We start from the raw sequence: 19,682 nt of genomic DNA on the forward strand, positions 1-19,682 counted from the left end.
TCCGCTGGCGCCTTGATTTTGACCCCTCCTCCTCCTCTTTCTTTCTTGGAAAAAAAAAAAAAAAAGATCTCAGGTGTTTGTATCGGCTCGTGATACAGTCCTAACTGGTCCGTGGACTAACCTTTTCCTGTTTTCTCCCCTGGCTGTTCTGGGCGACGTAATGAGCCCCATCCCTGATGAACCTAGTAATCTGGGAATAGCCAGGATCTGTGTGTCTCCCCCATCCTTAGCCCGTGTTTAAATTTTTCTTCCCTTTCTTTGTCTCTTTCTCAAAAGTCTGCGTGTGTGTGATTTTTTTTTTATCTTTATAGAAAATGTGTGCACATGCTATGTGTGATTTTCTGGGCCTTAGAGTGGTTAACAGCAATATCATGTTGCTAAAGATCCACCATGTTGTTACCTGTCACTGTGGTTTGCTCCTGTGAACTCTGATATAATGTTGTGTCGGCTCTCCCAAAGGTAGGTTGTCCACCCTTCTACTGATGGGCATTTGAGTTGTTTCCAGGTTTTTTGCTCATGCTTCATGTGTTTCTTGCTTTTTACGTTTATGATTTTTGTATGTAAAACCACATATATGGGTACATTTATAGAGTCATGTGTATGTATGCGTATTGCATATATGTATGTACACATGCACATGGTCTTCTTTTGTGTGTATACCTGAGACTTGAATATGTAGCCCACGAGGTACATGAAAGTTCAATTTTAGGACCTAATGCCATGCTGAAGCAACAAAGGAGAGCTAGACCATTTCTCCTCCAACACTTGGTATTTGACTTGTGTCCGTGGAATGGTTGTAATTGGTATGTCATGTGGTCTCGGTGTGCAATTCCTTGATTACCAGTAGTGTTGAACATCTATCACTTCATGTATTTACTGACATATCTTTCTTCCCTTTGGTGGCATCTTATCCATTTTATATTGAGTTATCTATTGCGTGTGACTGTTCTATCTCGCTAGAAGCCTTAGAATTTTCTCTTTGGCTTTGATATTAAAATTCACCGAGACATGACTAGTTGGTGGGTTTTCCCTTATCTCTTCATTTTGTGTGTGTGTGTGTGTGTGTGTGTGTTCCTTCAGTTCAGAGATCATTTTGTTTCACTTTCTAGTAATATAAAAAAGTTTTTAATTATTCTTTTGTGTGTAAGTGTCTATATTCTTGGTGCCAGTTCTTTGCCAGCTCTGTATATCTCCCAGCTTATAATTAGTTTTTGTTTTCCTTAAGCTATTTTTTTAAAGAATGTAAACTTTTAGATTTAGGAAGTCAAATATACTGATAATTTTGGAGTTAATGGTTTTTAAGTCTTAAATATTTTTTCTACATTAAGGTATGAAAGATACACTATTTTCTGAAAGTTCTAAAGTTTGATTTTTATGTCTTTAATTGTTTTAGAGTTGATTTTCACATATAGTGATAGGTAGGGAAGGATCCAATTTTTATCTCTTTTTCATATAGGTTGTCATTTTGTTGTCAGTTCCTTTTATTGAGTAGTCTCTTTTTTGCCCTCTGATCTGTTACTGTCATATAGTAAGATTTGATTCACACATTATATCTCTGTGCCTCTGTTCTAATCTGCTTTCAGTTTATCTGTTCCTATACCAACAATCACTATATTGATGTGATGTAGACATATTATACTTCCGTTACCTACGGTGACATACCAGGCAAATGAGTTGTAATCACCCTCGTGCCATTCTTAAGAGTTTTGATTTTATAGCCTGTATGATGGGAAGTCATTGAACTTCAGCAGTTGAGTTAAATATTCTGATTTGTGTTTTCAAAGGTCACATTGGTTGAGGTATAGATTGGGTTGGGGGGTGATGGTGAGGGACAAGAGTGGAGCCAAGGGGACCGATCCTACGCTATCACCAGAGTATAGATGAGAGGTAATAGTGGTTTTAGTAGTAGCAGTAGTAGAGGTGGAGAGATGTGGATGGATTTGACATGGAGGTAAAACCATTAGAACTTTCTGATTTATTGAATGTGGTAGATGAGAGAAAGATAAGACTCACATGTAATGTATTTGGGGCTTGAAAAGCAACTGGGTGGATGGAGATGTTGTTCATCAGATGAGAATTCTGGGGAAGGGACAGTTTGTAAGCTTATAAGCTTTAGATGAATTATGTACCACTTTTAATTTGCTTATGCTTGGAGATGGCTTTATGGTTATGAATGTTTTATCACTGGTTCATGCTTTTCCTTTCCAAATAGGTGATTTTTCTTCAAAAACTGCAACCAGATCCCTGCTGGAATTCAGCACAACACAGAGTTGTAAGCAAAACCCAAGTCACAAAATCCAAAGTAGCATCACCTTCTTATGTGGGAAAACCTTGGTGAGTCCACAGCAAGTACTTTATATAATGTTCCTTTTGTTAAAAATGTTTGCCTGTTAGGCATTCTTGCTATAGTGTTTTTCCAGGAAGAATAAGTGAGCAAAGTTAAAAATACAAACAGAACCATCAAACCAGCAACCAAAACACCATCACCATTACGAACCAATATGTAAACAAACCCTACCCCATAGTTACAACTTTTAAGTGAAACTTGACCTACATCCTGTATAAAACTACAATTCAAGGTGATTAGTGTGTTTAAATTCAAAACACTGTTGAGTGTTTACATTGTAGGCCTATTTTTTTTTTTCTTTTTAAAACTTCTTTTCTTAGCGTTTTTATCTTGGTAGTTTTTAGGGCAATGCATTTATTTTTTTAAAAAATTGTTTTTGTTTCCTCGTTTATATTAAATTGGAGAGACCAACATCTATCTAGGAGAAGTCTTGGCCAGTAGGTAATGGCCCCTAATCATACCTTTTTTGAGTGCAACAGCTTTGGAGCAGTTGCAAGAGGGCATCATTACTTAAAGCATGTTGTTTGTTCTTACTCGTCCATATTGCATGTGAGTTGTTGGTTTTAATCTCTGGTATTTAGAAAGGGACTTTCAGTAAATAATTGCTAGCTTTTAGGAGAAGCAATTTACATACAGATCCTGTGAATGTTCTCTAATCAGAGTAAGAACCCAAGTGTTTAGAAAAATAAGGTTGAGTGAGCTCGTGTGGGCTACCAGATTGCTTTAAAGTATCTTTTTAGAATTTGGTGCTGTGACTGTGGCATCTTCAGGCCCATTCTGTCTCCTCTGAAGAACTTTAAAAATAGAACTTAAAATTGTTAATTTTGGACCAGCCTGTCAGATACACTCTTGTCTATGTTGAAACCTTAGAAAACGATCTGTTTGTAGTGGTATGAAATATGGAGGTCTGTGTTACAGAGTAAGCTAGCTGCTGCTTTAATTTTAACTGATTTCCTTCAAGAATTCTGTATTCATCACACAAGAGCCAGAATTGCAAAGAACCCCCTAGATTTGCACACGGGAGTGTGGAGGTAAATTCAGTGTCACGTATCAATCACCCGGCAGCGCTGTGGTTGACCATTTTGGAGTCGACCCGGGTTGCAGTCTGTGTGGAGGGGCTTCCCTTGAGTGTGGGGGTGTCTAAAGCGAGGCTGGTGTGTGAACTCGGTCGGGTCCAGATGGGCCTCCGTCCTCAGCTTACAGGAAGTATGAGGTCACATTTTCTGGCTTTGATTTTGTTGGCATTTGGTTAAGAGAACATTTGGAGTTTGAGAGTGGAAGGGCTCCGAGGATTGCATCCCATGAGTTTACTGTGCTTGCATAGTTGGGGCAGTAGAACAGCTTTGGACCAGTTATACCAAAATTCCAACGTGATTTCACGAAGCTTTTGTCTCATAATTTCTGGGTTTGGGAACTTCTTGATGACCTTGATTAACTAAAACAGTTGGTGTCCTCCCTCCTCCCCCTTCTTGCTGCTTTTAAAATTTTCATTAGCCCTTGCTGTTTCTAACTTTAAAGGGAGGGGGGAACCCTTACAATATGCAGTATGGTAACTTATTTTTACTTTTTTTTAAATAGGGAACTCCTGAATTTGTAACTGCAACAGACTGTGTGCATTACTTCGAGTGGAGGACTACTGCTGCCTGCAAGAAAGACACATTTAAAGCTAAAAAAGAGGTAATAAGGGGACTCAAAGTCATGTGCTTTATAAAGGACATTCTGAGACCCTTAAGAATTGAAATCCTGGCCCAAACCTGTTGGGGTGAAAATCTTTTTTAGTTTTCAAATTCCATTTGAGTAGAGATACCATGTGATATAATTGTTAAAATGTGGCTGGGTGGTTTTTATTTTTAGGACAGGGCATTTAAAATCACAGGATGTGATTGGATGTAGACTAGCTCACTGTCTACTCAGTTAGTTCTTGGTTTCTGGTGCTGTGCAACCCAGTGGCTGACATGGTTGAGCTTGTGTTTATATTATTCACTCTCCGTACTGGCACCCATCTCCTCGGCCTTGGAGTGGCTTCTGGATGCTTTGTGAGTCTAGGCCAGGTGTCCCTAAGCCATTCAGTTCTTTGCTGTTCACCTTGGAGACTAGATGTCTCCTGGAATTCCTTCTACTCTTTTCCTGGTGTTTGGTCAAGTCATCTTTGGTGATTAATGAACCATCCTCTCCCCGGGCCCAGGGCCTCTGAGGTTGGCTCCGCTGTATGGCGTTTCCCCTCTCACCACCTCAGGTCTGAAAGTGGTTTTCTGTGCTGGCTTAGACGACAGGCTTTATGGGTTGGTTATTCTCACATCACTCCATTAGTTTTATGTTCTGAAGGGTTGATTTCAAAGACTCTTTTAGGATCTAGGAACTGAAAATGGGAGCAATCCGTTATTTTCACTGATGGCCCAATACGATGTCATTTAAGAAGGGTAAAAAGGGAGGAGTTTGTTTTTAAAAAATAAAGCTAAATTAAGTTATAAATAATAAATGATCAGTGGTTTTTCAAATGTGGCAGTTTGATACGGGAGTAGAAGAGGCAAAATGTTGCCTCCCAGAAAAGAGCATAAGGAACATTCAGTGAGAAAGAAGTTTCAAGTGTGGAAAGGGTGAAGGTATAATATACGATGACACCGATCTGGAGGTGACAGTGTCAAATGAGACCTTGAATTTTAACACTTCGGTTAATGAGTCTCCTGGTATATGGTTAGTGGCAGGAAAAGCATCTGAGAACCACGGAGGGGTGTGCTTCCAGGTCTCCTGTGGGACCTCAGACCTCTCCGTGCCCCACAGATGTCCTCCTGGGCACTGGTTCTCCAGCTCGGTAGTGAAACCCATTTTTCCTGTTTGGACTGAGCGTCCCGTTGCCTTGCTGCTTTGCTGAACTGACAGTTGTGTCTCCCACTACCTGGGGGGTGGATATTGCTTTGCAAAATAAATCCACAAATAGTTACTTGTTTTCTCTTTCTTTGTGTTGGAGGTCAGAAGTCACAGACTACAGCCCCTGGGCCACAGCCTGCCCCTTGCCCATGTTTGTACAGCCCTAGAACTAAGAACACTTTTTACATTTTTACAGGATTGTGAAAAAAGCAAAGAACAGCAACAAGAGAGACCTGTGTGACTCACAGAGCCTAAACTAATTTACTTTGTTGCTCTTTGGAGGGAAGTGAACAGGGGCCTCTTGCTCTAAATCAGTTTTTGGTATATGAGGCGAGAGAGATGGTCTGTGTGTTTTCTCAAAACAGTGACATTTAATTTCTCTTCGAAGCTGACCTAAAGATGCACAAGAAATGTGTGCTTTGTTCTCAGGGATACTCCCTTTAGGTCTGCGGGGCAACCGGGGCTCTTTATTCCTGCAGTTTTCATTTATTGAGGGCCTGTCGTGGGCTCAGAAGTAGGATTTTCATTAAAGTTGGAGAGGGCTCTTGCTTTTGGAGAACCCACAGACTGAGGCCACAGAAGGCAAGTCCTCGCTCACGACCTGGGTCCGTTCTGCCTCAGGGACAGAGAAATTGAGCCGGGAGGAGCCGGAGAGCGTGGTTGCCGCTGAACAGCCGCCCGGCACCCGCAGCAGATCGAGAGGGAGCAGATTTCCTCTTGTCTGTCTTCAGCAAGATTTGGTTACATCGTTACACCTCGCAGGCTCTGGTAGCACTTCAAAAACTGTAGTAAATGTTTTATGTTAGAAAAAAAAAAACCAAACAAACCCAGATTTGGTTTAGTGTCCCTAGAGTCTTGATTTCTGCACCTCATTTCTGTTGTCAGTGGTTTTGTCCGATTTAGAGTAATTGGGCGGGCAAAGCTCGTGATGGTTCCAGACGCTGCCTTTACAGACTGCCCGTATAATGCTTGTTTAGTTGATTCTGGTAGGGTTGTTGTTGTGTGTGTTTTTTTGTTTTTGTTTTTTAAGATAATAATTTCTCTAAAATATTTTGGACATACGTCCCCTTACCGTAGCGCTCTGGGGAACACAGAGAATTCAGGACTGACATGCTAGTGTTCTTACCAGAGTTACATAAATACAGTTAATATACGTACAGCACTAACTAGGTTGATTCACTGTGTGGTGTGTGAAGCTGGCAAACGACCTCCTTCCCCGGCGGCTACATTCCTGCTCTTATGAATGTCTCCATTGCTCTACTCAGTGGAGCAGGAAGTGGGGAGGACTTTCCCCAGGAGCCTTGACTGTTTTTCCGATGCATGCTCCAATTCTGTGGGGTGCTGTGTTAGGCGTGTCTTCTGTTCCTTCCTGGAGGAGAGAGCCGGCCAGAAGTTGCTAAAACTGCCTCGAGTGGGGGGTCTGTGGACCTTGCTTACTGGAATCTCTTTAAGTCTTTTGGTGAAATCGAGCTAGTTTAGAACTACGAGCTCTTTCACACGTGGTCCCGGCTTTCCTTCCCAGCCTGCTCCCTCCTCTCAGAGGCCTTGGTCTTGTAGCTAGAGACTTGCTCCTTGCATTGTGTCCCACACGCCACCCGGGTCGGGTCGCTCCCTGCTGGAGTTGATGTTTCTGTGTGATGATGGCAGACTTTACATTTGCAGGACATTGGAACCTGGTCCCAGTCTGCAGTAATACCTTTAATTTTGGTTGCTTTTCTGCAGGATGCAGTGTTAGGCTTGGTGCCTGGCTTTCTGACCTTGCTGGCTTTGTGTGCCTGTGCACCCCCCGCCCTGGGATAGACGCCAGCCTCTTCAGTCATCCTCGGGACCACTGATCCGCTGTGGATGTTGGGAGAGATTGCTTTAAGGGTCTGGTTGAAATGAGTTCATGAGTCCCCTGGGGCCGGGAGGAGGTGCCGGTTGACTCGATCCATTAGATCACTGTGAAATCGCTGAGAACCAGACTGCGGAAAAGGGTTAGTAGGTCAGAGCATTCCTGCAGATTTGATAGCATCTTTCTAAGAAAAACTTGTTAGCTAAATAGTAAGCAGTTAACTTTTGTTATATATTTAGATCTGCCTGTGAATAGCTTCAGTCTAACAGACAAAATTTTAGGAAAATCATCCTTAGATAGTGATGAAACAAATTAGTTTGAAATGATTGCTGAGAACATGAAGTTTGGGATACCCTCTGGCAGGGTGATTAAAATGATAGTGTATTATTTTTGAAATAAGATTTAAAGGGATGTTTCCCTAAAGACATAGCAGTAGGTGGTGTTAACCACATGAGCAGGGTCTTTTTTATTCTTGAGCACATCTCTGGACTTGACTGCTTTGCCTTCAGAAATAGACTTTGTAAAGCATAGGCTCTTCCAACTGTGATGGGTTCCTTGAAATTTTAAAAATGAGAGGACAATGTCAGTTCATAGAGCTGAGAGATCATAAGTTGGAATCCAGTAAGGGCTGGATTAGATGACCAGAGGGGGAACTTGTCTTCATGTGTTACTAAACAGGTGTTTGAGGCACCCCTGTGAGGTTCTAGGCATTATCCTAAGCCCCTTGCTTGGGACTACAGGAGTGACTAAGTCCCTGTCTTCAGGGAGCTTACCCACTCGTGGGAGGAAGCTGACAAGTCAGCAAATGGCAGTGCCTGGAAATACACATCAGTGCTATGAAGGAACATCGCAGCATAGCCGGGCCCGCCTTGAACATGCTCAGGACACTTACATTAGCCTCTAGTTGGGCAGAATCATCTAGCACAAAGCCTATTCTATAGTAAAGTGTTGAACATCTGATGTAATTTATTGAATGTAGTATGGGTGCAGAATCGTTGTCAGTGTGCTGTTTACCCCTGTGGTCGCCCACTGATGGAGCCGCTGCTGCCCAGAATCAGAGACAGGGTCCACCTGCAGATCATCAGCCTGGAGACAAGGCTCAAATTCAAAATTCCAAGTATGGTTTCTACTGAATGCATATCGCTTTCATGCCATTGCAAAGTTGAAGAACCATAAGGTGAAGCACTGTAGGTCAGAGACCGTCTGTTGATCAAGGATTCAGAACTGACAGGACTTGCTGATGGTTTGGAAGGTAGAATGTTAGGGTCTAGGGTGATCTTAAGGTTTTAGCTTGAGCAGCCGGCTGAATGCTGAGATGGAGAACCCTGGAGTAAGAGTAGGTTTTAGGGGAGAAATCAAAGGCCCATTTATTTTTTTAATTATTATTTTTTGGTTTATTACTTATTTTTTAATTTTTATTCAATATTAGTTAACATAAAATATATTATTAGTTTCAAGGGTAGAATTTTTTATATTTTATTCAATTTAGTTAACATATAGTGTATTATTAGTTTCAGGGGTAGAATTTAGTGATTCATCAGTTGCATGTAACACCCAGTGCTTTAAATGTTAAATTTAAGATGCTTTTGGGTATGTAAGTGATAATGGGAAATAACAGTAACAACAGTTATGTGGGCTTGATGGGAACTGCACCCAGAATTTTACAGACATTAACTCATTGAGTCCTTACAACAACCCTCTGAGCTATGACTGTTATTTCCATTTGACACATGGGGAAGCGGAGGCACAGAGGTCAGATTGGCTCATGGTCATGTTAAGTGTCAGCAACCAGAGTTTGGATCCAAGCATCCTGTCTCCAGAGTCTGCTGATAAACAAGATCTACTGTGGTTGGCTAGGAAGTCTGGAGTTGGGCAAGAGACATACATTTGGGAATCATTGGTTGCTGTCAAATGCCATGCAGGACATCACTAGGGGGATGGGTGTAGACAGGGAAATGGCCTGAGAAGTCAGGTGTGGAGTGCCTGCCTCTGCATTAAGAGTTAGAAGGGAGATGAGGAACGTTCCCAGGAGGATGAGAAGGAGCAGCCAGCAGGTGGAAGGAAACCAGGAGTCTCTAGGGGACCAGGCAGCAAAGGGAAGAACTGGGATGGGTGGTAGGGAAGGGCCAGTGGCATTTGAATGCTGCTGTGAGCAAGGCCAGGGGGAGGCTGAGAATGCACATCAGGTCTGACATCAGGTGGTCAGTGGTGATGTGGTGGGAGTGGTTTTGGTGTGGTGGGAACAGCAACCTCCCATGCCCACGTGCAGGAGAGAATGGAAGAGAAGGAAGGGGGGTGGATGAGGAGGAACCAGTCAAGTAATTTCACTGTAAATGGCAGATTTCTGGCATGAGGGCCATGGGCAGTGTAGAGGGGAGGGAGGACATCCGTAAGCTGGCAGTTACTATAGCATGCCAGTGGAGATGGGACAGAAGGGAGGGAAAGATGGTGGTGCTAAATGCAGAGCAGCTGAAGCTCTCAATGGCCTTTGCTTTGTTTCTTTTGTCTCCGGGTGATCTCATGGCCTCCCCTAAGCAGTGAAGACTGGTGTTAGATGACATTGGTCAGAGGCTCTGCCGAGCTGGTAGCCCAAGGAGGTGCATATTGAAGACTCACTTTTTCTCTTCTCTTCTAGGTGCCATGCTATGCATTTGATGGAGAGCTCAAGAAGCATGATTTAAATCCACTGATCAAGATTAGTGGGGGTTACTTGGTGGATGACTCTGACCCGGACACTTCTCTGTTCATCAACGTTTGTAGAGACATAGGTAGGTTTGGCAGTGGTGGTGGTGAAGGATTTCTTAGAAGGCTTTAGTATCTTTGCCTTTCCACTGTTATTCCATTTGGATATCCATGTCCCTGAGTAGGTGCTCTAAGGAGGCAGGAAGATACTCTTTGTGCATAACCCCACCCCTCAGCGCCCAGTCAGTTTTGGTTCCAGTGCAGATTTTATGTAGTCTGTTGGTCCATTTCAGTGAGTTCTCTTTGCCAGACATTTTGATTCCAGGATTCTCAGGTAACTGACTTCCAGTGAGATGGTGGGAGAATGAACCCGGTGGGTGTGCTGGGCGCCCCAGACCTGCCACAGCATGCTGAGTCAGCCTTCCAGGGAGGGGCCGTGAGGAGGATGGCTTAGAAGCTGGGCGTTGTGTAACTTATGTCTGTGGGCTTTGAGTTGCAGGCCTGCCTGCGAAAGGGAGAGAAGAATGGTCGAGGGACCTTGGGAACTTGGTTGTGTTGCGTATTTTGGCCTAAGCCAACTTCTTGCCTGGCATTCTCCTTAGGTGCTAGAAGTGGTGGGAGAAGCTTGGGTGTCTTTGCTAAATGAACTGAAGACTGTAAATGATCTTTATCTAAATAGAGCCCTAAGGAATTTTACCAAGTCTTTGTTCTGTCAGAACTTTCTAGAACCTAGCTTTATGTGTTTTTTCAGGGCTAGGGGTTGTTAGTCCCGTAGGCCAAGACTTTCCATTACTCTAGCAGCAGTTGTGTCACAAGTCAATCTTGCTGGTAATTAGCAAATAAAAAGATCATTTTTAGTGTTTTCTTTATGTCCCTGTTTCTCACATAGTACATGGAACTTTGGCCTTAGGAAAGTTTGGAAAAAACACTAAAAATAAACTCAGTACAGGAGGGTGTGGCTGGGTGGTAGGTACAGGAGTTTACAGTGATTCTTTGAATTGTACAAGTACGTTGTGTACCATTTTGATTATTTCTTAACAGTTTTAAAACGTGAGTATACGACATACGTGGTTCAGTAAAAGTGACCAGTGATAATCTTAGATTTTTTTTTGTGTGTGTCAGCTCTTCGCATCATTCTTTTTTTCTCCAAGGACAGCTTTTAATGTTCTTTTGGAAAAAAGCGGGGAGACAAAGTCTGTGTCTTAAGTGGGTCCATAGCTCAAATTGGATTATAAAGCTGAAGAATCTTGCAGATTATTGGATTCATTTTAGTTTAGGAAACCTTTAGATTCCTGTTTTTTTTTTTTTTTTTAAATCATTTTGAAGATTGTCTGAAATTGGTGGAGATAATTCTTTTTTTTTTTTTTTTTTAAGATTTTATTTATTTGTTTATTCATGAGAGACAGAGAGGCAGAGACATAGGCAGAGGGAGAAGCAGGCTCCATGAAAGGAGCCTGATGTGGGACTCGATTCTGGGACTCCAGGATCATGCCCTGAGCTGAAGGCAGACGCTCAACTGCTGAGTTCTCTTTGCCAGACATTTTGATTCCAGGTGTCCCTGGTGGAGATACTCTTATACAAGTTTTTTTGTTATTCTGATTACTGGCAGTTTGGATTGAACTTTAGTGATTTTGACTCACAGTAATTTTTTAAATTTAAGAGTTTGAAGTTAAATAAAGTTAATATACTAGTTTTTGTCTAGACATTCTCCATCCCCAGGAAGTTGTCTTAGGCCTCAGACCCTGTTTGACAGTGACCCTGAGAACCTCACAAGCAGCTGTGGGTTTGCTGCTGTATGCCTAACTCTGCACACTCAGGGTTCTTTCTTGTCTCCTATTTTTGCCTTTAGTAAACTAATGCTGTGGGGGCAAGCGGCACAGCAGGTACTCAGTATGGACTAAACCCACTCATCCTTGTGAAGATTTGAAGTACAGCCTTGACCACTGCAGGGGGGCACTTTCCTTTTCATCAACTGGTGCCGCCTCCTGTCAAACGAGAAGATATGGCAACCCTCCCCCTCTGATTGATGAGGCTTTTGTTATAGACCGGGCTGGGCCATATTTACTCATTCATGGGGGAAATATTTTTTGAGCTCCTATCACGTGCTGGGCACTGAGTCACAGCCCTGGATGGAGCTTATAGTTGGGTGGCACATGCCTGGTAAACCAGTAAACCCTCTACCGTGGTAGATGCCAGCCATGGTGCAAGCAAAGCCACGAGTCATCTGGAATCTGGGCATCGTTCTAGGCACATCTAGATGTCCTTCCCCAGACCTTGGGCGGGGGGATGCACCCCGAATTCTATAGCTGTATAATTAGAGCAAAGTTACAGAGATAGCAAGTGGTGGTGTTAAGAGATTTCAACCCAGAGCGGTCTCTAGGTTCTTTCCATGAATTTCCTCATCTTCCCACCAATCCATGGAGTACCTGCATCTTCTAGTTGGTTTATAGTTTGGAGAAGGGGATTATGCTCAGGTTAGTGTATCTTTAGGAAAGGGGGTACCGGCATTCCTTGAGTACAAATTACATTATAGTCCCTGTTTCTTTTTTATTTCTTTTTTTTTTTCCAAAGATTTTATTCATTTGAGAGAGGGAGAAAGAGAGCACGAGTGTGTGTGTGTGTGGGGGGGGGGAGGGGTTGGGGGCATAGAGAGAGAGGGAGAGAGAGAGAGAAAGACTCCCTGCTGAGCAGGGAGCCTGATGGGAGGCTCCATCCCAGGACCCTGAGATCATGACCTAAGCTGAAGGCAGACACTTAAAAATCTGAGCCACCAGGCATATCAATAATAGTCCCTGTCTCTCAGGCACCTCTTCCCTACCAGTGCAAACCACTGGTGCTTTCTAGTCTTGCCTTCACTTCCCAGCAGCTCTGCAGGGCAGGCAGTGCTGTTCTCACTTCATGCATCTGAAGAGGTCATGGTGTGCCCAGGGCCTCTCTTAGAATGGGGCTGAGTCCTAGCTCCTGTTTGTTTCCAAACTTCTGCTACTTTGTGTTATTTTGAGGACCTTCAAAAATTCAGTAATTGTTTTAAAGGGACTTCTGTGCCTTAGGTTAAGTGTGATTGATTAGCAGCCCTGATGTCCAGTCTGATCGATGTTTTATAGACTCACTACGGGACTCAAGTCTACAGTTGCGTGGCTGCCCCCCCGGCACTGCTGCCTGCCTGGTGAGAGGGGAGCAGGCGTTTGACGTCGGCCAGCCCAAGGGAGGACTGAAGCTCCTGAGCACGGACAGGTGAGTCTGCACTTGCTGTGTGCTGCCTGAGCAGACCTTGCTGATGCTTGTGACATCATGAGTCATTGCTGCTGGTCACATAGGCCACTTTGCTTGTTGATTTTCTAATCATTTGTCTTTATAGCCCCCCCCCCCCCAAATGTATATTGCGATGCAACCGTATGTATACGTGTGTTCAGTTCATGAAATAACCGCTACCTTATGGTGTGTTCTGGTATTTTCCGTGTCACTCATGAAGTTGCTTTTGTGTCCTTAGTTCTGTTCTTGGAGAACACCATCTCCCTAGTCCTCTGTTCTTGGAGAACACCATCCTGGAGGGGCAGTTTGCTGGTGTGCCTTCTGACTGGGGCACCACCTGCACCCTAGTTCCAGCAGGGGGTGGGGGGGGGGTTGTTTCTTATAATAAGCTGTGTTTTTGGCACATGCTCTTCTACTGCCTTCATACCTTGAATTATCAGAGGGATGTTTTTCTACAGTGTGTCACACCAGACCACGTCTTAGATCATGCTTTAGATTCCAGGGGGCTTTAGTGGACGCCTTGTTGTGGCTTGTTCTAGCATGGAACGGGTGATGTGTCAGGGCGGGTGCTTCTGTCCATAGAAGACACTGGAGCATAACCTAAATTTAAAAATGTTTGGGAGGTTTCTATATGTGTGTCTGTATCAGTTTGCCAGGGCTGCCGTAACAGTACCATAGACTGGCTTCAGCACAGAAATTTATTTCCTTTTGGTTCTGGAGGCTAGGAGTCCAAAATGTCAGGAGAGCTGTTTCTCCCTAATTTGTAGACAGCTGCCTTCCCCGAGGTGTCCTCTTGTGGTCTTTTTCTCTGTGTGTCTGTGTCCTGGGCTGTCCTCTGATTATGGACACCAGTCATTTCTGGTTAGCTCCATGCCCCTGTCCCCTGTGCTCCCGTGGCCTCATTTTTGCTTCATCACCTCTGTATAAACCTTCGAATACAGTCATATGCAGAGGTACCAGGGATTAGGGCTTCGGAATGTGAATTGTAGGGGAATACAGTTCAGTCCATCCCACTGTTCTAAGTGGCAAATGGGTGACTCCTCACAGGGGAGAGGGGACTTTGCAAAACACAGGCATTGAGTGAGAGCTCAAACTTGTCTTCAGAGAAAAGGAAGGTCATTGTTTTCGGCTGTTCTGCGGCTGGCGGTCGCCCTGGGAGCGGCAAGCACGTCCTGCAGGGAGACCCACACGCGCTGTGGTGGCCCAGGCTCCTCCTGGCTGTGGGAGGTCACGGTGGCCGGGGCCCTTGGCTGTCTTCAGGTTAAAGGAAAGAAGATCTTGGCTTACACTTACGAGTTATTGTTTAGAGAAGTGGTCGTGCAGCCGTGTGGCCAGAAATGTGCTCGGCCTGCTCGGCTGTGTTTATTTTGTTTTCTTCGATCGTTTATAGTTTTTTCTTGTTTGTCTTACTCGAGCAGCTTTTCTTAGTATTTAAATTTACGTGTTGGTCATTTTATTTATTTTAAAAAAGCAATTAGCATTCATTGAAGTTTACTTAAAAACAGATTTTTTTAAAATAAAGTGAAAATTGAAGGTATTTTGTACTACAGTTTCCTTTATATTTTAGTGTTCATTCTGTTACCCCTTCCCCTCAAATGAGCGTGCTGAATGCCCAGGGCAACAGATCAATTTGAAGGGAACTCATACTTCTATAACACTCTTTTTCTCAACATGTGTCATTCAGGCTTGTCCTGAGTTATGTGAAGGAAGGGGCTGGGGAGCTAGACTTCTGTGACGGTCATAGCCCAGCAGTGACGATTACGTTTGTCTGCCCGTCGGAGCGCAGAGAGGTGAGTGTCTTGTCTTGGGAGGATTAATGGCAGCTCACGTTAGTGGGGGCTGTTGAGGCGAGCACATCTGGGGGGTGGGTTGGGCAGTGGGTCTGGAGGCAGGAGGGGGTGAGCCGAAAAACGATGTGGTGATGGAATGTCTGGGAAGACGTGATTCCTGGGATGGACTCTCTGGCATGTGTGAGGGTCTCAGGGGCAGCAGCTTGGTGTGTGCTCTTTCTCAACAACCTGGAGGGGCCCCTACGTTCGTCGAAGCAGGATGGTGTTTTGTTCTACTTTGTGTGAGATGATTTTAAGCGGTTCGTGGAAAGGTTTTTAAAAATTATATAGTAATGCTGGTTTGAATGAATATTTGAAAAGCCATGTATATAATCTTAACCTGTGATTTCCTAGCTACTTTGTTAGGATGAGGCAAGGTAAAAATAGCTAATTGGTTTATAGAAACAGTAAGAAATGAGTGGAGCAGATGGTATGCAGGCTGAGTGGAGCTTCTGCAGGCCAGTGACTGGGGTTTGGGGGCCATGCAGGTAGAAGCGTCCCGGCCAGAGGGAAGGTTCTTATTTGAGGGTCTTGCAGTGGAGTGTTTCATCCCCTCCTCCCATGCTCACAGGCGGGTCCCTGACCCTGTCCTCGTCCTCTGGCTGTTCACTCACTTCCAGCACACTCGTAAACTCCTTGAGGGTAGGGCCGGAGTCTGCTTGTCCTTGGGCCCGTGCCCGGCACATTGCACGTGTCCGTGGCTGTTCGAGTGTTCTAGCAGGTGCGGGGTGCTGATGGAAGGGAGATAGCCCCCGGGGAGGAAGGGCAGGGCTTTCCTCTAATTTATTTCTGTCTCCTCATAATAGAATGATGGAGGAGGAGCTGAATTCTTTGGCGAGGGAACCGTGCTCCCCTCCCCACAAACAAACATGGAATTTGGTCTGGTTTCGGGCTGGCAGCTGGCCCGTTTCGTGTGTGGGGGATGTGGAGACAAAAGTTAGTCCAGGCCAGCTTTCCATTTTAGGTCTGCAGACTTGCAGGGCCACGTGGCGTCCGCCTAGTACAGACCAGCAGTCGACGTTAGTTCTGAAGTACACGTTGGGGGGATGTTTACGGGCACTTGCCTTTTGTGCCTGCAGACGTGACTTGAAATCTTTCAAGCCCGATGAGACGTCCTAAGCTGCTGGGGGTCTTTAGTGTTACCCTTTCCTGCTTGTCCGTTCAACAAATGGTTCATCCCACCACAGCGAGGGGAATCAGGACATTCCCTCCCTTCTTTTCCGTGGGATGCAGGGCACTTTGTGGCATTAGCAAAGGAGGCCGGTTTGTGATATGTGGAGCCAGAGGTTCCATTTCCAGCCTCGCCGTTTGCAGACAGACCTGGGTGACACATGACACCTTAGCACTTGCGGGTTCCTTTAAGCCTTTACTCAGGCTCATTGAATGCCCTTAGGAGCTGGAATTTGAGTAAATGTTCCCCATATCATATAGATCTTTTTAAGAAAAGCTGTGTTGAATTGACATACTGTAAAATTCGCCTGTTTCAAGTACAACGAAATGGTCATTATTAACAGAACATATTAACAGAATTGTGCAACCTCCAGTACAATCCAACACGAGCACATTTCCATCACCCCAGAAGAGACCTTGTGCCCGGAGCGGTCACTCCCCACCCCACCCCCAGCCCTGGCGACTGCACTGACTGCACCTTGCCCTGGGGGGAGGGAGGGGCTTTTGTACCTGGCTTTGCTCACTTAGTGCTCGGCACTCCATCACTCGGGGTCCCACTGCCCTAAGCCAAGTGGTTAAACCTCGATTTTGAGTCACCTGGACTTGCAGCTCTGTATCATACTAATTTGTGGCCCGTGTTTGTAGCCCTGGCACTTTGTACTGTGCTTGGCACATGGCAGGCACTCGGGAGATGTATGCCGCGTGGTGTTGCCTGGAAGCAGCGTGGCTATTCCTGGTACTAAGACTAGTGAGACCTTTCTCCCGAGGATGGTTCAAGGGTGACACTACTCTGTTCGACAGTGATCGCCTCCTTCCCCATCACACCAAAGACTAGCATCTGAGATCCTGTTTGTAAAAGCAGATCTCTGGCAGCAAAGTGGCATAAGTCGGGTTTGTAGTGGGTGATGCCCTGGCGTTCCCCAGGGGCAGGAGCAGATTTAAGGGTAGGTGAGGTGTGCCCAAGACCCCTCTGACAACCTGAGAAAAGGGGTTACAGACCATTTCCCCAGATATACTCACGCACAGTGATTTCCACTCAGCTTGGGGGTTTGACCAGCTCCTTTCAGCTCTGGTTGAAAGGAGAGAACAGACCCAATGCCTTCACAAGTCATGGCTGCTTGCAGAAGTTGTGGCTATTGAGTTGACGTTGAGTCCAGGCAGGCTCACTGGCTGAACCTTGAGTGTGACTCTGAAAGAGACGAGAATGGTTGCAGGTAAACAGGGGTTGTTTTACACCAAGTGAGCGAACAATGTGAGGGGCAGTTATCATTCAGAAACAGCAACAGAAGCACATAAAACCCAGCAGCGTACCTTTGAGCTTTTCAGAAGCATGGAGAATTTGCATTTAAGAACATTAATTTTGCTCCTTTCAAACTGTTTCTAATAGGGCACCATTCCCAAGCTCACAGCAAAATCCAATTGCCGCTATGAAATCGAGTGGGTCACCGAGTATGCATGCCACAGGGATTATCTGGAAAGCAGAACCTGCTCTCTGAGCAGCGAGCAGCATGACGTCACCATTGACCTCCAGCCACTCAGACAGGACGGAGGTGAGGGGCGCTTTGAAGGGGAAGTTGTGGGGGGTGGGTGCACCTAGCCTCTGCCACTGGGTGAGTGTTTCAGAAGGGGGTTCAGGTGTGCCCGAAGTGTGATCCCCTCAGCCTCTAGCGCTTGTGCACGTAACCGAACCTCTCCTCCTCTGTTCTCCTTTCTTTAGCTTCATTGTCCCCTTACTACACTTCGGATGGAAAGGAATATATGTTTTATTTGAATATCTGTGGAGAAATCCAAGTGCCGTTCTGTAGTAAGAGAGACGCCGCCGTTTGCCAAGTGAAAAAGTCGGAATCCTCTCAAGTCAGAGTAGCAGGAAAATACCAGAATCAGACCCTCCGGTGTGTAAACAATAATTTTCAAGTGCATTGTGTCTGTTCTTGTGAAACATAACCGACTCTCCTTGTCTTCTTCCTCCTTCCAGTTTCCATAAAGTGCAGGCAGGTCCCGTGGAGCCCACATTCCTGCATGTTTGACGTAGGCGAGTTGCCATTTGTCACTGATCCTGGCTTTCCCAATAAGACTATTTCTGTGAAAACTGCTCATTTTATTATCTATTGTGTGTAGGGAACCATGGTGTAGGAAAGGTATTTGATTAGTTTACAGTCGATTTGGCCTTTGTATTTTAAAATGCGTGTTCCTGAGGAGTTCCGATTTTTCTCTGGCAGTTAGAGAATCTAAAATGCCGTTAGCATTACATAAAAGTTTGAAATGACTAAAAAAAAAAAATACATTCAGTACCATTCCTGTTGGTAGTTATCTTCGCAAAAGCGTTAGGAAAACGTAGCTCTCTGCAAATGAGTATTGTGCAGGATTCCTCAGGTAAGACTGTTTATGGCAGTTGCTAGATAAACTCTGTGTTTCTTGGGTCTTATTTTGTACAAAATCCAAAACAAGAGTGGAAGAGTTTTCATGCTCACAGCAAAAACTTCAGTCCTTTCTTCCAGCCAGCTATTACTTTGAAGTACGCGGACGACAAGCCCATACATTTGGAACTCATTTCCTCTAGACGTTTTTCCCCAGCTGGCCAGAGAGCTTGCTGTTTTATGTCAGTACTGATTTGTTGATGGTATGCAAAAGGCTTAATGTAGAAACGTGTAACAATTCAAGGTCCTTTCCTGGTTCTACCAAACCTGTGTGTGTGTTTGTTGCAAACATCTAGATACTCTGATGGAGACCTCACCTTGATATATTTTGGAGGGGACGAATGCAGCTCAGGCTTCCAGCGGATGAGCGTCATCAACTTTGAGTGCAATAAGACCGCAGGTGAGTGCCCGGTGATTGTCCTCGCCATGGGAGCACGTGTGTTCATGGCATGGACCAGGCAAACATTCTCCTTTGGACAGGGCCACCTCTGGTCCCCAGACGAGGTTGCTGTGTTGTAGCGGGTAGGAGTACCCCTGCCACCCCGCCCCACCAACGACACACACATCCTGTTTCCATTTTCCCCTGCTCTCTTGTTTGTTTTGGGAATGGGCCCGGCACTGGGCTTGCTGGGAAAGCATTTCTGTCTTGAATTCTGGCTTGCACCGAAGCGTGTGCGGGTCCAGCAGTGTGGGTTTCCTCACCACCCTCGAGGGCTGGTCACTAAAAGAGCTCTTCTTGACCGAAGTGAGTTTCAAGATGACCCTTTCTGCAAACGGGCAGCCCCGTGGTAGAGGCTGGATGTGGGGATCGCAACAGGTCACAGGGCAAATTTAAGTGGAACGTTTGGTTTTTCTGAGCGTTGAAGAGAAGCTTTCTTGCCGCTTGACTATAGCGGCATTAGCATTTCAAAAAACTGTGCTGCTGTCTGTATCTTGGAAGATCATGGGCACAGTCCACGTCTGGAGGGAGGTGGTGGGGGTCCCATCGTCACCAGAGAGCCGGCCTGTCGGCCTCTAGGCTGTGAGCCTAGGTGCATGCAGGCGGACCGAACCTCCACGTGGAGCTCTCATTTCGGAGCTGGCCCTGTTCCAGTCTGGCTGTACAGCTCGCAGGAGCTCGAGAGGCTGCCCCACCCCTGAGGGTCTTTTTGGCTATTCGTTCTGTTTGTTTTTGTGTTTTTGTGTGTTTCTATGGCAGAGCTTTGACCAGTGGTCATGAGGCAGGTTCCTATGTGATTCACCAGGGGCTTGGGGAGAGGCAGCTGCACACGACGTGGACTGTG

The 19,682-nt window shown here is 45.2% G+C and overlaps 1 protein-coding gene across 1 annotated transcript in view; it reads left to right on the plus strand.

The window, feature by feature from the left end:
- Positions 1 to 19,682, plus strand: part of IGF2R (insulin like growth factor 2 receptor) — a 99,877-nt gene that overhangs the window by 26,394 nt on the left and 53,801 nt on the right. The window contains exons 3-10 of the mRNA XM_041743476.1: positions 2,213 to 2,334; positions 3,926 to 4,024; positions 9,685 to 9,817; positions 12,836 to 12,965; positions 14,668 to 14,773; positions 17,370 to 17,532; positions 17,700 to 17,874; positions 18,696 to 18,799. Of these exons, the coding sequence (XP_041599410.1) occupies positions 2,213 to 2,334; positions 3,926 to 4,024; positions 9,685 to 9,817; positions 12,836 to 12,965; positions 14,668 to 14,773; positions 17,370 to 17,532; positions 17,700 to 17,874; positions 18,696 to 18,799 (1,032 nt within the window). The remainder of the gene's footprint in view (positions 1 to 2,212; positions 2,335 to 3,925; positions 4,025 to 9,684; positions 9,818 to 12,835; positions 12,966 to 14,667; positions 14,774 to 17,369; positions 17,533 to 17,699; positions 17,875 to 18,695; positions 18,800 to 19,682) is intronic.

This window comes from Vulpes lagopus, chromosome 2 (assembly GCF_018345385.1).
Source record: "Vulpes lagopus strain Blue_001 chromosome 2, ASM1834538v1, whole genome shotgun sequence".
Taxonomy (NCBI): Eukaryota; Metazoa; Chordata; class Mammalia; order Carnivora; family Canidae; genus Vulpes; species Vulpes lagopus.